At 38.9% G+C, this 14,384-nt stretch overlaps 1 protein-coding gene across 6 annotated transcripts in view; it reads left to right on the forward strand.

Annotated features, from left to right (window-relative positions):
- Positions 1-14,384, forward strand: part of ccdc88ab (coiled-coil domain containing 88Ab) — a 53,560-nt gene that overhangs the window by 17,570 nt on the left and 21,606 nt on the right. For all 6 annotated transcript variants that reach the window (XM_029520485.1, XM_029520480.1, XM_029520481.1 and 3 more), the window contains exons 4-8: positions 3,247-3,316; positions 9,447-9,505; positions 9,820-9,903; positions 10,122-10,262; positions 11,157-11,329. In XM_029520485.1, coding sequence (XP_029376345.1) covers positions 3,247-3,316; positions 9,447-9,505; positions 9,820-9,903; positions 10,122-10,262; positions 11,157-11,329 — 527 coding nt within the window. The remainder of the gene's footprint in view (positions 1-3,246; positions 3,317-9,446; positions 9,506-9,819; positions 9,904-10,121; positions 10,263-11,156; positions 11,330-14,384) is intronic.

The following is a 14,384-nucleotide window of genomic DNA, read 5'->3' on the forward strand; positions in this document are numbered from 1 at the left end:
TTCAAGAGACTTATAGTGTCATGATCCCAAGTCTCTGTATTGTATAAAGCGTTACAGAAGTGTAACATTAGGACTTTAACAAGGCTCTCTTTTTTTCATGACCTGAGCTTAAAGTATTCTTAAAAACAACAAACAAATCCGACTGATACGCTTCTCTCTGAATACTGAAAGGACAAGTTTGGAGATGTCCCAGAGCGCCCTAAAGCTTTATAGTTTTCATTGTTGACAGAAGTACTGGTTTTTTGCGCTTTAGTCTAACACATGAGTGTTGCATTGTGAATCGGCAGTTGGGCATGCCAAGTGCCTCTCTGTGAGACACCAACTGTGGCTGTCTGAGTAATGCTGATTATTCTGTCTGACGCTTGGTGAGTCAATCTGTCTCATTCTGTGGTCATTTTGGATGGCAAGTGCCTGATATCAGTCATCACCTTTATCACAGTGTGTCGTCATTATCAGTGCAGTTATTGTTATCACCTTCTTTCATTCTTTATACACCTCTAAAATATTTGGCTGGTTATAGTTACAGGCTGATCTTAGGTGCAGATTTGATAGGGTTTGTTTCATAAGTCTTCTGCTGACATATTTAGACATGGCTGACCTTATTTTTAACACTTAGCATGGTAACACACCAAAAGCTCTTTCTTTGCATACCCCAGACAGAGAGATGGACAGACGGCAGTTGGGGGCAGTGCTCTTATTACCACTGATAAGAAACCATGGCGACCATGCCCCTAACTTAATAGCTGTGACTGACCATCACTGCAACCAGAACTTTGACCTTCACCTCAGGTTACAGAGGCTTCTTTGTGTGCCTGTGTGTTTGGGGTCCAGATTGATGATCATTTTGGTCTTTTCTTGAATAGATTAATCATGCTATTTGGGTTTTATGTCAAGATACACAAATATGAGGAGTTGTTACTGTTCAATATGAAAGCCTGCCAGTATATGATATATGGTGATATTACACACACATTTCATGAATCGAACCTTGTGTGAACTACAAAATTGGACCTGCCATCATAAAATACAGGTGAGGGGGGGGGGGGGTAAAAACCCTTTACAATACAGTCTGATACATCTTGTTGAATCTCCTTGTTTGTCTGTATGTCAGACGGTTATCTGTTTTAAACCACACTGGAGTGATGCACTGGTTATCTGTTAACCCATTCTCCCCATCTTGCTCTGTAAACTGGTTTTTGGTCTCAGCGAACAAAGCCTTAAAAGGCCACAGGCAACAGAGTTAACACTGCTGCAAGGCCTGATAAGGCAGACATAACTGAAGTTGTGCTTATAACTGTACTGAATAAACTTCCTTTAACATGTAGCGACAATGACGTGTTTGTTCCTCAAATACAAACACTGTTTACAGAGGCGAGCATGAATTATGGGATGGAGGAAAATCTTGGGAGAAAGAATGGTAATTCTGCAGCAGAGAAATGTACTCTTGCGAAAATAAATTAAAATGTCTGCATTGATAATTAACCAGTGTGGATAATAGTATATGAGATGAACTTAGCTGGTACAAGTATATGAATTCCCTTAAACAAAATAATTTCTCTGTGTTGAACACATGCCAGAAATGTCATGTCCTGAAAACAGGACACTAAACTGTGTGCAGAATATCCGTTTCTTTATATAGTTTGAATTTGCACTGATCCCAACTATATATGATTACAACCTATTGGTTGTAATTATCATCTCATGGTGAGTCGCTCGACTTCCAGGGAGCTAAATTTAGGTGCTTGCTTTAACATGTCTGAGTCATTTTACAGCATAATGTGAAAGATGTTATACTGGTTTAGTACAAGTCTATGGCATTTGAGGAATATCCTATTAAGTAATACCAACCACAGGTATATCCACAGTTGTAAAAAGCTGTGTTTTTTTATTTATGTATTTATTTTTTTTCTGTCCTTGGAGCACTTGTGCAATGTAAGTTAGAAGCAAGTTGGAAGTGGAGTGATGATATAGGAGGACAATTTTGGATATACTCTGCCTTTGGCCAGCTTGATTAATGACTGAAAGTAGCACAGATGTGTCTGTATTTTTGACCAATCGCATTTCTGCAGTGATGTCAGACCTCTTGTCCCCAGTTACCGCCACAAGGTGATGAGGTAATGCAATATGTATAGGGCAGATGGTTATGGTTGGTTGGGGCTATTCCAAAACCTCTTACTTATATAAGCCTCTTTGTCATGACTTCAGCAGTAACCTGCATCGCATACTTTAACTGTCAGTAAGATGAGTTCATACCGTTCTTTGCCATCAGATAGATATGAAATATTCATGTTATTCAACTTCATGCCCATTCTTCTTAAAGAAAATAGTTTTCCCTTTTAACAAACTGGGTTGGACTTGGTTTGCACTGGTCTAAACTTAAGCTCAGTAAAATATTTTGACAGGCAGTTGTTATAGCTGCCATGCATGATTGATAGTGCACCACCAGATGAAACGGGCCTTCAAAGACTGTATTAATTGAATTTGGAAATATAATTATGTAACGATACGAATGTAAGTAATTTGTTTTTGGTAGCTTATTTATATTCTATTGAAGCTCCCACAATTTCAAATAATTTGACTCAAACTGAAACACTAACAACATCTGAACTTACTCACTGTGTATCTATTTATGTGCGTTGCGTTTGGTGAGCGTTATGAGCGAATATTGCAGCCCAAGGCTTCATTTTGGTTTTCATGAGGGGACCCTACGGCAAAACCCACACCAACAATTTAACCCACATAAATACAACTGTCATTTGCATCATCTTTCACACACACACACACACACACCCGTATACACTGGATAACATTGCTACGACTCATGAGCCTGTCTCTTCTGTACACTATTGCAGATTGATACTGTTGGTGTCCCTTGGCTGTCTTGAGTCTTTTGAATTTTACACCTTGCCAACACTAGACCTCAGGCCTGGGTTAGGGTTATTAACCATAACTGTCTTTGATTGGAGATGATATTACAGTCTAATATCAGAGCCCCAGGCTTTTTTCCTACTTGGTTTTATCCTTTCTGTGAAGCCAAACACGGTGTTAGCTGCTGTTGAATGTTAACTGAACACCTCTGTCCTCCCTTCCAAAATGGTTACATGAAATGGTGAGATCTCTATAACTCTACAATGAGTATTTATTAGCAGCAATTTAGTGAAGAATGCAACACCTGAAAAACATTTATTGTGTATTGGCTCGTGCTACCTCCTCTTGACCATTTTCTTTTTGATTTCTGCACAACAGGAGAATCTTCAGCAACTGGTAATGATGCCTTTACCAAATGTGCTTGTCCTGGGCCGGAACCCTCTCTCTGGTGAGTGACCTTTACAATAAATAAATAGATTCACATCATTGCTTTAGATTTTCACCAGTGTTGTGCTGGTTTTCATTTGAGGTGCTCATGGTTTCTAAACATAAACCAAGCCAAAAATATCCCTTCCTTTTTTTTTTATTCAATCAGTTGAATCAATTGAATAACATGTGGATTCAGATCATCAAGACGACATAATTCGAAGTGTTTTGTATCTTCATTAGAATGTAACAGAAGTTCTGTTTTTGATTGTTCAAGTGACTATGGCTGTGGACTCCATCTCCAGCTACCTCTTTTCCTTGTTTCACTCGGTAGTCAGCCCCCTTATTAATAACCCACAATACAACCAGAGAGATTGATAAATTAATAGTTAGGTTTGACGGTGAAAGAACAAGTTTCTTTCTTTGCAATTCTGGCTTTTGGTAAGATGCATTACAGCCCATATGCGTGACCAGTGTTAATTTTGGCAGGTAGTTTTAATTAGGTTTGGGAATCTATTAACCTGTTAAAATGGCAAAGAAACAATAAATAAATAAATGAAATGTATAAAAAATATAGCTTTATTAGAAAGGACAGCTATAAGAGTGACAAGAAATGGTGGTGGGGGGGGCTGAACCAGTTTAAAGAACTGGTGACCTTGTAGTCTTCTGTTTATGGCGTGCTCACTTTAACTGTCAAAATGTCAGATGCATTTTTAGTTTTAGTCACCATTCTCTTAGTTTTTTTTTTTTTTTTAGTTCTCATTTCCATGTTGACAACTGTTTTGATGAAAAAATTTTTGTGACAAAAGTTACACTGGTGTGAATGTGTTACAATCAGTCAGTTTAATAATTTGTCAGCAAAAGCTTTGACCCGCTGAACCCAGCTGTGCAATCTGATACGTCAACACAGCAAAATACGGCAGTGTTTTATGAAAACATTTTGCTTGACCAATGCACCTGCAAGTGGTACTTGATATTTCAAAGTAACCACGATGAAGGCACTGCATATTATTCCATAGACATTTAATATTGTGGTGTACTAGTTATGGAAAAAAAAGGTTTGTTTGGACAAAAGGAGTCATGTATTGCGTAAACTCCTGCTTTCCAGACCTTATAAATCCATTTTTGGCACCATGATGGACAACTACAAAGCTTTTTAGAAAACCTCTTGGACATTGGATTAGTTGTTTTCCTTTTAGAAAACAGTCTCCAAATAAAGGTTCATTGCCTTTGTATGTACATCACTTCCCAGGCATACATATCAGCAAATTTAATTATTAGCGCTTTAGAGTCAGCTGTTTCCAGACACAGCAGGCAGAGCTCACTGAAAGATGCAATGCTCTTTTTAAGCTGTTGAAATGGCCCCATAAACCCTTTGGACCCACAGCTGCCTTTGTCACAATTTAGCCACAGCCTTTGCCATTGTTTTGGGTTTTCATCACTTATCAGTAAGAGTTACCCCTGTAATTTTCATATGCTGTTACTGGCATGGAGGGTAAACAGATGAACAAAAGGAGCTGCGAGTACACACACACTGGAATGTTTGATCGTGTTTCAGTTTTATGCAAATAGATTTATCTTAGGGGTAAAAACAGATCTACCATTATTCTGCACAGCAAAGAAAGTTTTTTTCCATTTTAAACTCAATACAAATGTTTGGTTTTCAGCTTATTACATTATAAACCTAAAAGTATTGTCTTTATTCTACGTATTTCTCCACCCAATAGTAGTAGTAAGCATAGCCATTCATAGGCTTCACAGCTATAACCTCTTAGTCTTTGCTTTTCATTAATGCCTTTCAGTTAGTCAGTCAGATTTTCTCTTTACCAGAACTCTCAAATTTCTTCAATTTGAATATGGTAATGGCCAGTTTCCCGGGCCAGTTTCCCTGTATCAAGATCTACTGTATGCGCAGCACTTAAAAGAAAGCTTCCAGCATTACACATTGCGGAAATGATTATTAGTGAATACTAAAGTTGATGCAGAGTAGAGGGCAGCTCGGAGTAAGTGGACTGGTGGAGGTCAAAAGTATTAGACTGCATTCCTTGGGGTTTCTTTCACCCCTTTACCCTTTCTGATTGTCAGATAATCAGTCAGTCAGTCAGACCAGTGGTGGCTGTGGAGTCTGACTCTGGCTCAGTGGCTGCCAGCTGAAAGTCATTGGCCATGTGGCTTTTATTATGCTCTCATTAGGGGGCAGGGGAGGACTCTGTGCTTGTGTGCGTGCATCGTGTGTGTGTGTGTGTGTGTGTGTGTGTGCGTGTGTGCTTAGTTGGCGGATGGGGGAAGGGTGTCTCCAAAACACTGAACAGTGGGAATGCACTGTAGTGGTACACACTCCCCCCCACCCCCCCAGGCTCTGATTTAGCCTCTGCCTTGTATATACACACTGATGCACAGACCCACACTCAATCCTGCATGCAAATAGTGTTTTGTGAGTATGCTTGCATGCCCATATCAGCTCACACACCGAACAAGCACAGAAGTTTCTTTGTCTAGGCTGTCTTGAAGCTGGTGGATTTTCTTTAGTGACCTGAAAGTCGTCCTCGTACCAAATGTGTCTGTGGATGTCAGTTTTCCTCAAAACTGATTCCTGATGTATCAGCGAATCTCTAGCTGCTTCCCTCAAACTATTAATAGTTTGTAAGAATTTTTGTGTGGATACACTCTTCAGTTGCAGTTTATAATATATATTTTGCAATAAATATAAAGCGACTAACCAAAAAAACAGCATTCCCGCTTCTTGACATTCCTTCTGCAGGCAAACGCTTGAGTTGACAGCTAGAAACCATTCAGACTTCTTTATCTTTTATAAATAAAGGTTGTATGAAATAATATGGCCATATGTATGGAAGATAAAATATGGTTTTAGACGAAAGCACCTCATCACAAACGGAACTTAGCAGAACAGTAACAACAACAGCTGTCGTTCACAAACAGCTGACAGAAGATATAAACTGAGGAAAAGTTAAACAGCGTTCTGTGTGTAGGCGAATGTTTGGTGTGTTTATAAAGTGTGTGGTTGTCCTAAGTTTCCATAAGAAAAAAAAAAAATATTTGAATTGTTTTTATGTATGACAACGATGTGAGTGCTGGCTTTTAAACTTGAAAGACAGAAGTGAGGATAAACTGGAGAAAATAAAAATTGACCATTATATATATATTTTCCTTTTAAATTTTTCCTTTCATGTTCAGCCAGTGCACTGGTCATTGTGTGGTTCTTAGACTGGGTGGTGTGCATTGCTTCCCTTGACTCTTGACATCACTTCCTGATTGTTTATTTTATTGCTGTCACTTAACATTATACCTTGTCTTAATCAGAAAGTAAGGTCCAACTATCAATTTCCTCTGCTGAAACAGTCCAAACATCCTGATGTGCTGTCAAAGGAATATCAGATTGCTTGTACCAAATTTTATCACTCATATGCAAGTCACTGAGGCCTGTATTATTGTAGTCATCATGGCAGAGGAAAGAGTTTGAAGCACATGCAAACACACATTTTTGTCCCTTCTTATTTCCTCACGTCCTGACTGATTAACAATGGCACTGCAGGAACAAGGGTTAGTCACTGTCCTTCTGACCTCTGGTTTCCTGCTAAGAGGATAACATAGGGAGGGAGGAAAATGTATGAAAAAGGAAGTCCAAATGACTGCAGATGATTTGTAACAATGCTGAGGGAAGGAAGGATGTGTGGCTGTTTGTTGCACAGAATAAATTTATCGATGAAGTGAGTGTGTCAGACGGAAAATCAAGATGGATAGGGGCTAGGACAGAGAAATGTGGCACCTCCTTGAGGCTTTCTTTCTGCTGCTTCGGGGAGATTTTATTGTCTATATTCAACCTTGTCTCTTTGCTTTCACTCTGCTGTCTTTCTGTCTGGGTTCCTCTATTTCTATATTCATTGCCTCTGTTTGTATTTTTGCTCTTTGGTGCTTTTCCTATTTTGCCTCTCTTTCTTTCATCTCTCCCCCTTACAGGTTCTCCCTCTTGTTCTCTTGTGCTAGCTTTATAAATTATTAATCCTATGAAGGATTTCTTTCTTTCGTTGCTCCAGTAGATTTTCTGAGCTAAATCCCTTCCCTGACTAGAATAGGTACCCATGGCTAATAGAGAACTGTTAAACCCTTCAGCAGTGAGAATTAAGTTTTACCAGCCTGTCAGTATTCTAGCCTCAGATTTGCTCATTTTTCCTGTCTTCAATATTCTTCTTCTTCTTATTATTATTATTATTGTTATTATTATTATTTATTATCAATATTATTATCATTAATAATATTAATAATAATAAATATTATAAAAGCAGGTGCTAATGGTGAAATAATTTTGCATCTTTCTCAGCTATTGACCAACAATGATTACACCACAAAATTCACTCTCTCAAATAGTAAAATACCTTTCATTGCACATAATCACAAAACATAATATTATATATTTGACCAAATATTTTCTAAAAGTAATTGCATTGTCCTAATAAAAAAAAATCTGACAATTTTGTGGATTTTTTTAGAATGGAAATAAACTACAGCTGGTGCAGAACTTGTATATTGTTTTGTCTGACTGTCGTGTTAAGCAAAATTGTCAGAACAGCCTCACTTGAAAGCAGTGTTCTGTCACAGAGGGTCAACATGTGATAGCACAAGCATAATGGCACACACAGGCAGGCACTGGCTCTGTATACACACAAGATGACAGAAGTAGTCAAACCAATTTCTGTATTGTGGTAAATAAACACCATGCATTAATTAGCAAAAACATAATTCACAAAAGAAATTCATTCATAGAAGAAAATAACGCTGCAAAGTACCAGTTTGCTGTTTCAATGAACCAGCAATTAATGAATGCTGATTCGCCTTCAGAGCTGGCTTAACTTCTGTATGCGTTTCATCTTAGCTTGGGCTTAGGATTCAGTTATTAAGAGAAAAATCCTGCAGTACATCTTAAAGGTGAAGGGTTAGTCTCCATATTTTGACCACATAGAGATTACAGCTGCTCAATAATAGACTGGCTTGTGATTTGATTGTGTTGGAGAAATTGATAGATGGGGGCTGACCCTGAGCGGATGTGTGGATTCTGAGAACTCCCATGGGAACTCCTGGGTGGTTTAATTGTTGGCCACTGAATTGGTTCTTACACAGACGATCAGAGTAGTCTTCAGCAGAAGATTTTTCAGAGGATTGTTTTGCAATGATATTGAGAAGTGGTTTTATTGATCTCAAGTGTTTCATTCATTTTATTTGTTATTCAAAATTATTGAATCTTTTGAAATGACATACAAACCATAAGACAGTCTTTATATATGCCTGCTATATAGCTGTTCCTGCTGTGATAATTGGCCCATTAAACTGAAAGGAAAATAGACCACACAAAACGCACTGTTACTAACCTGGATTTACACACATTTGTGTTTGTAATAGGGACGCGCACAGACGAGAACGCAATACACGCAACTTCAGTTGTGAACCAGTAAACCACCTGGTTTACTGTTGTTCAGCCCCGAATCCCAGAGATGAGCGCAGGCCTGTTGAGCTTAATAGCAGCTGTGCCATTTCTGACAATATGTGCTGACATAAGAGAACTGGAAGCTCCTCTTACCAGCCCAAGACACTGTGGAAAACACTGGTAATGCACCTAGTGCCACAGTGTAGGAGAAGGGTTTTTTTTTTTTATTTTATTTAATTTTTTTTAATAAAGGTGTGATCTAACAAACCTAAGGATTTATCTTATTGTAAAAAGTATATAGTTATTTTTTCTACCTTGATATGATGCAAACGTTCCTTCCCCCCACAAACTTGCTGTACAGCAGATTGAGCAACCCCATCTGCCTTCAACACAATGCATTATTTTAAGTGAAAAACCTGTCAGTGTTTTGCAGCCCCGTGTTGATTTTCAGAAACACATATGCGACTGTAACCACATCTTTTTTCCCCAAAGCTACAGACAAGATATCTGTTAGCAGAATTTATTTGTTTGTCAACTTCAGGTATTTTTTCTTCTTCCTGAGGCACAAAAGTATCTGACAATACAAAAACATGAATGAGACAGAATTACAAGGATAGTTAATAACATGTATTTTTTTGTTGTTGGTGTGAAGCAGACATGTCTGAAGTGGACTATCACTAGTTGAAATTTATATTTTATGTATTTTTTTTAGAGCAAGGTCTTGAGGAGATGAAGAAGCTTTTGCTGCTGCTGCTTGGCTGTGCTGTTCAGGTAAGATTGGGTCATCTTGTCGTAATTTAATTTTAAACCAAAATTGGGGATCATGTCTCTATTTGATTCAGCCTCCTAAAATGGATGAACTCTATCATACAGCCAACATTGTGTAATGGACAGCACAGCTCTATCCAGCTTTAATTTGTTGTCTTTCGATGCTGTTTGATTCAGAGGATAAACCTGCGTTCTCAATACAAGACTTCTTCCATAAATACGACTGCTGCCTACTAACCCCTGCCTGTCCCCATAGTCCTATCCACACATAACAACTGTGGTCTTGATTGCTTTTTCTCGGGCCCCCCTCTTTTTAGTGTGAGAAGAAGGAAGAATACATTGAACGTATCCAGACCTTGGACTTTGACAGCAAAGCTGCCATAGCATCCCACATCCAAGAGGTATTTCCCTACAATTTTAAAATAAAGATATTCAATTTCTTTGACCTCATTTGGTGTCTCTGATATTTGGTAATAATGGGATGGACTGAAGGTATGGCTTTGGGACTGAAATTAAACTTCTGTAAAACATACCAGTCTTAAATGGTTTTCATGAGTGCCAAAATTTAAATGTCTCCAAACAGCAAGTCTCATTTGTCATTCAATGGCTGTGATTATAGGTGACACATAATCAGGAGAATGTTGTGGACCTGCAGTGGCTGGAAAGTGGGGAAATGCCTCCAGAAGATCTGGATAGCCTCTCCAGAAATCTGGCTTTCCACCTGAAACGCCTTGTGGATGAAAGGGATACACAGCTAGAGGTAACAACATATATGTATATATATTTGTGTAGTGCACATTTACTGGGCCTTGTTACTTTTACTGCCAAACACAATGCCAGCAAATAAGTATAATTGCGCAGGCAGAGCAACGCACAATAAGGAAAGCAAATTTGTTTCTTGTTGTAAATTTGGCGGAAGTTGCTGTGGGCAGATGTTTGTCGAGGTTTTTTTTTTTTTTTGCACCTTTGCTAATGAAATTGAGTTGGAAGCATCGAGGAGGGTTGTGTGGAAACTTTTTCATTTTGCCCTCACCACAAGAGAACAGCCTCAGGAAGGAAGGGTTGAAACTGTTAACTCTCTCCCGGTGGGGGTGTGTGTGGGTGTGTATGTGTGCACGTGCACTTTAGAGTATGTTCGTCATTAATTGAGTTTCCAACCCATAGGGTACAGATGCCCGTGATACCCATATATTCAGATCTTTGTTTGTCTTTTTGTGTGTGTGTGTGTGTGTGGTTCTAATAGCCTCCAGATTATCACTGTGTAGTCCAGCCGCTCTCAATTACAATCCCATTTCCTGTCACGGGCACTCGATCAAAGGAGGCTGTGTGTGGGATTCACTCTTTTCCCCTTGTGGCTCTAGTCTAGTTTTGGGATTGAAGTACTTTTACTGAACCCATTCTGCTACCACCCATCTACTCTCCTCTTTGTTTTTAGTCAATTCTGGTTCTGGTCCTGTGGTTGGATAGCACTCTCATGCTCTATAACTTTAGAAAGTGGTGTCTGGATTAGTTCTGCACTGATTCTTCTCAAGTCAGATTCAATGTGCTATTTTACAATATGTTTACTTGTCTAAACTGACTTTGAGGTAAACCTCTACTTTATCCTACCTTTACATTTTATAACCTGCCTTTTTGTTGTTCTCCTTTCATCCAGACAATAGTCGAGTTAACCCAGGAAAGAGACTGTGTGCAGTTGTCTCCACTGGCTCCATGTCCAACACAGTCTCCTGGTGACTCCCCCAGCATGAGGAGGACTGAAAGCCGACAACATCTTTCCGTGGAGTTGGCTGATGCCAAAGCCAAGATCAGGCGCCTGCGACAGGAACTGTGAGTGGCACAGCTTAATCAGCAAGTCAACTAATTGCTTAAATTGGTCATCAAAGAGGGACAAGAAACATTAAATGTAAAAAACCTGATTCAATCTCAGTAGCTACCACTAAACATGTTATCAACTATCACTAAATATTTCCTATTTAATCACCATTGCAGTTAGTCTGACTGTTGCATGTTTAATCAGAACTAATCCTAACCATTATCACAAAGCTCTCTAAGGCCATCATTGCCATTATTTGTTGTTCATCAACTCTATTCCTAGTTTTCAGACCGCTTACATTTTTGTATATTTCAATAAATATATTTTCCTCAAACATAATGTTTTGAGAATAGCAATAACAAAGCAGAGTGTAAGTGGAATGCAAACTGCAGTCCATTCTCTCACACACACACACACACACACACACACACACACTTTCCACCTCATTTGTTCTCTAGAATGGCTCTGAATGCCACACCACTCATCATCTTGGCAGTATAGAAATATTTAAGGCTAATTAATGACTTATGAGTTGAGTTAGAGTAAAGCTTACTATTGTCTTCTACTGTGTTCTGAAGTGTAGAGATATTGTAAGAATAACAAATTGTAATAGCTGAAAATATGTTAAAATGAGTCATAACAGCAATTCAGCTGTGGACCTTAATGATATGAAAAGGGCTTGAAGTTGTTCTTGTAATCTGTAGAATAATTTATTCAGTATCTCTTGTGAAATGGTCTGTGTGAGGGGAAAATTTATTTTTTTTCTTTTAAGACAACCAGTTGTTACTTGCAATTGAGTGAGCCTGCCGAACAAGTGAAAAAGAGCTCTCCTTGAGAGAACCTAAACTCACTCTTGGCAAGTCTTTTCCTGAAAAGGTCTAAAATTCGTCACTGTAGACATCTCTTTTATACTTCTTTGACTACATTATGAGGATTTCTTCAGACCTAAATAGTGCTACAGGGCAGCAGCCAACAAGCCAGTGAGGCATTTTGTTTCGTAGTTGCTATGGTATTGTTTACTTGCTGCTGTGGCGTCCGTGACAGAAATCTTTCTCATGTGATGGGCCAAACGAGGGACAAAAACTCCACCCATGCAAATGCAGTCTGGTCACTTGATTGCAGTTTCTTTTCTGGGGCAGATGAGGATTTTTTTTTTTTTTTTTTTTTTGGTCGCGTGTGGGGTGCCTGCACATGCACAGTGATTGGCTCTGCATAAAAATGTAGATCTGTGTGTCTACTGTGTGGTCTTGTGTTTGTGTGTGAGACGGAGACCAGGTCAGAGCTTGGGGGTATGGCTCAACGTTCACACAGTGGTCTGTCTGTTAATGTGTCTCTTAAAGCTACTGTGTCCTGACTACTTCTCCTCGTCCTATTCCAGCTCAAAAACACGCTCAGTTTATACTTATGACCCACATTTAGAGTAATGATTAGGGCTGTTATTCTACAGTCAGTCAGTCAGACCAGTTTCCCAGGCCAAATATTTATTTTGTTCTATTTCCAGTAAGGTGCCTCTTTTTAAACATGCATGTGTTGAACCTGATCTTTTTCAAGACTGATAAATGTAGATTCAAATGGGAAATTGTTACCCTTTTCCTGATGTTAAGTCTTTCTAAGTTGTATGTAAATGAGTCAGGGCATTTGAATGACAAGATAGCGGATCATTAACTACTCAACATTATAACTAACTCACTCACTGTTCTGCTCTGCTGAAATCTGAGACAACCAAAGTGGGTATGCACATTTTGTTATAGGCTCATCAATGTAGAATGTAGTTTGCTGCCTTGTGGCCTTTATTTAATGTGTTTGTGCCTGTGTAATTCAATACCTTATTTTTTTTATTCTTTCTTTGTACATAGGAAGTCAGAAAGGTTAAACAACTTGATTTATTTATTTATGGATATTCACCACCAAGGGCTATTAAAGGTTAGGGTATGGGTGAGAGCAGTTAGACGTTTATCAGACTAGGAATAAAGTTTGCCTCGATTCCTCTGCTTTTTTTAAGAATAGGAGCGCATACAAGTGTTTGTCTTTGTGCTTTCGCAGATGCAACAAGTGTTAAACCATTAACATAAACGCCAGAGCCAGCTGCATCCATAATTTGAACCCAAAGCTAATCTGCCATGCAAGACTTGACAGGTGTTAGTGATTTGGAGAAGGGAGGGTTCTGGGGCACAGGGAAAGAGGGGTGAGAAATGGAAAACGTTAACTGATGAAATAAAACAGAAACAGATACAAGCTGGTCTTGGCTAAATATCGACTCCAGTTTCCCATAGAAATTAGCTATGGGAGGAAGAAGGACATGAATGAGAGGAGAAATGACTCGATAGCATGACTTTTCCTTTTTGTGATGCACCCCAAGACTCCAGAGAAGTGTAATAAAGTAAGCCATCAGATGTTCAGTGGAGTGCTTTGATTCAAACATGCATGAGGAACAGCATCTCAGGAATCCAGGCGTTTTCCTTCAAAGCATTGTGACACATTCTCCCTATATAGTAGGAGGCAGCAGATGTCACACTGCCCTATTTGACTACTCCTTAAAAAATGTATACAGGAGAGTGTTAGAGAGTGGCCCTCCTATTAAGGGCGAGTGAACAAGAACTTTAATTCTGTGTTTTGTACCTCTTTTCCAACCAAAAACTCAAACTTTCCTTCTCATCTTATCTATTGTGGTGGTATTTTCTTGTCAGTAAACTAGGGGGTTGGTTGAGCCTGAAGGGTAGATTTGCATATGTTTACTCCTAAACAGTCACACGCTGCTAAATGTTCTTTGGTTGCTTTTAAACTGCCATGCCCTCATCAATATGTGTTTTGTGTCATTGAGCTGCAAGTATGATGTCCAACAGGAGATTGAGTGCTTATGAAGCTGTAGTTGTCATGACACAATGTCTTTTATGTCTTGTGAAAGCTTTTGACACATCAGACACTACAGGCAGTTTTTACTGAATTTACTGATGTCTTAAAAGCTGCATACAAGTTGCAGATTTTTCTAATGTGCCAGAAGGGCTTATTATTAGAAATGAATGAGCTGCTGCCTATGTTATGTGCCCATGCTAACAAATGCTTCAATGA

The sequence above is a fragment of the Echeneis naucrates genome, chromosome 15, assembly GCF_900963305.1.
Source record: "Echeneis naucrates chromosome 15, fEcheNa1.1, whole genome shotgun sequence".
NCBI lineage: Eukaryota > Metazoa > Chordata > Actinopteri > Carangiformes > Echeneidae > Echeneis > Echeneis naucrates.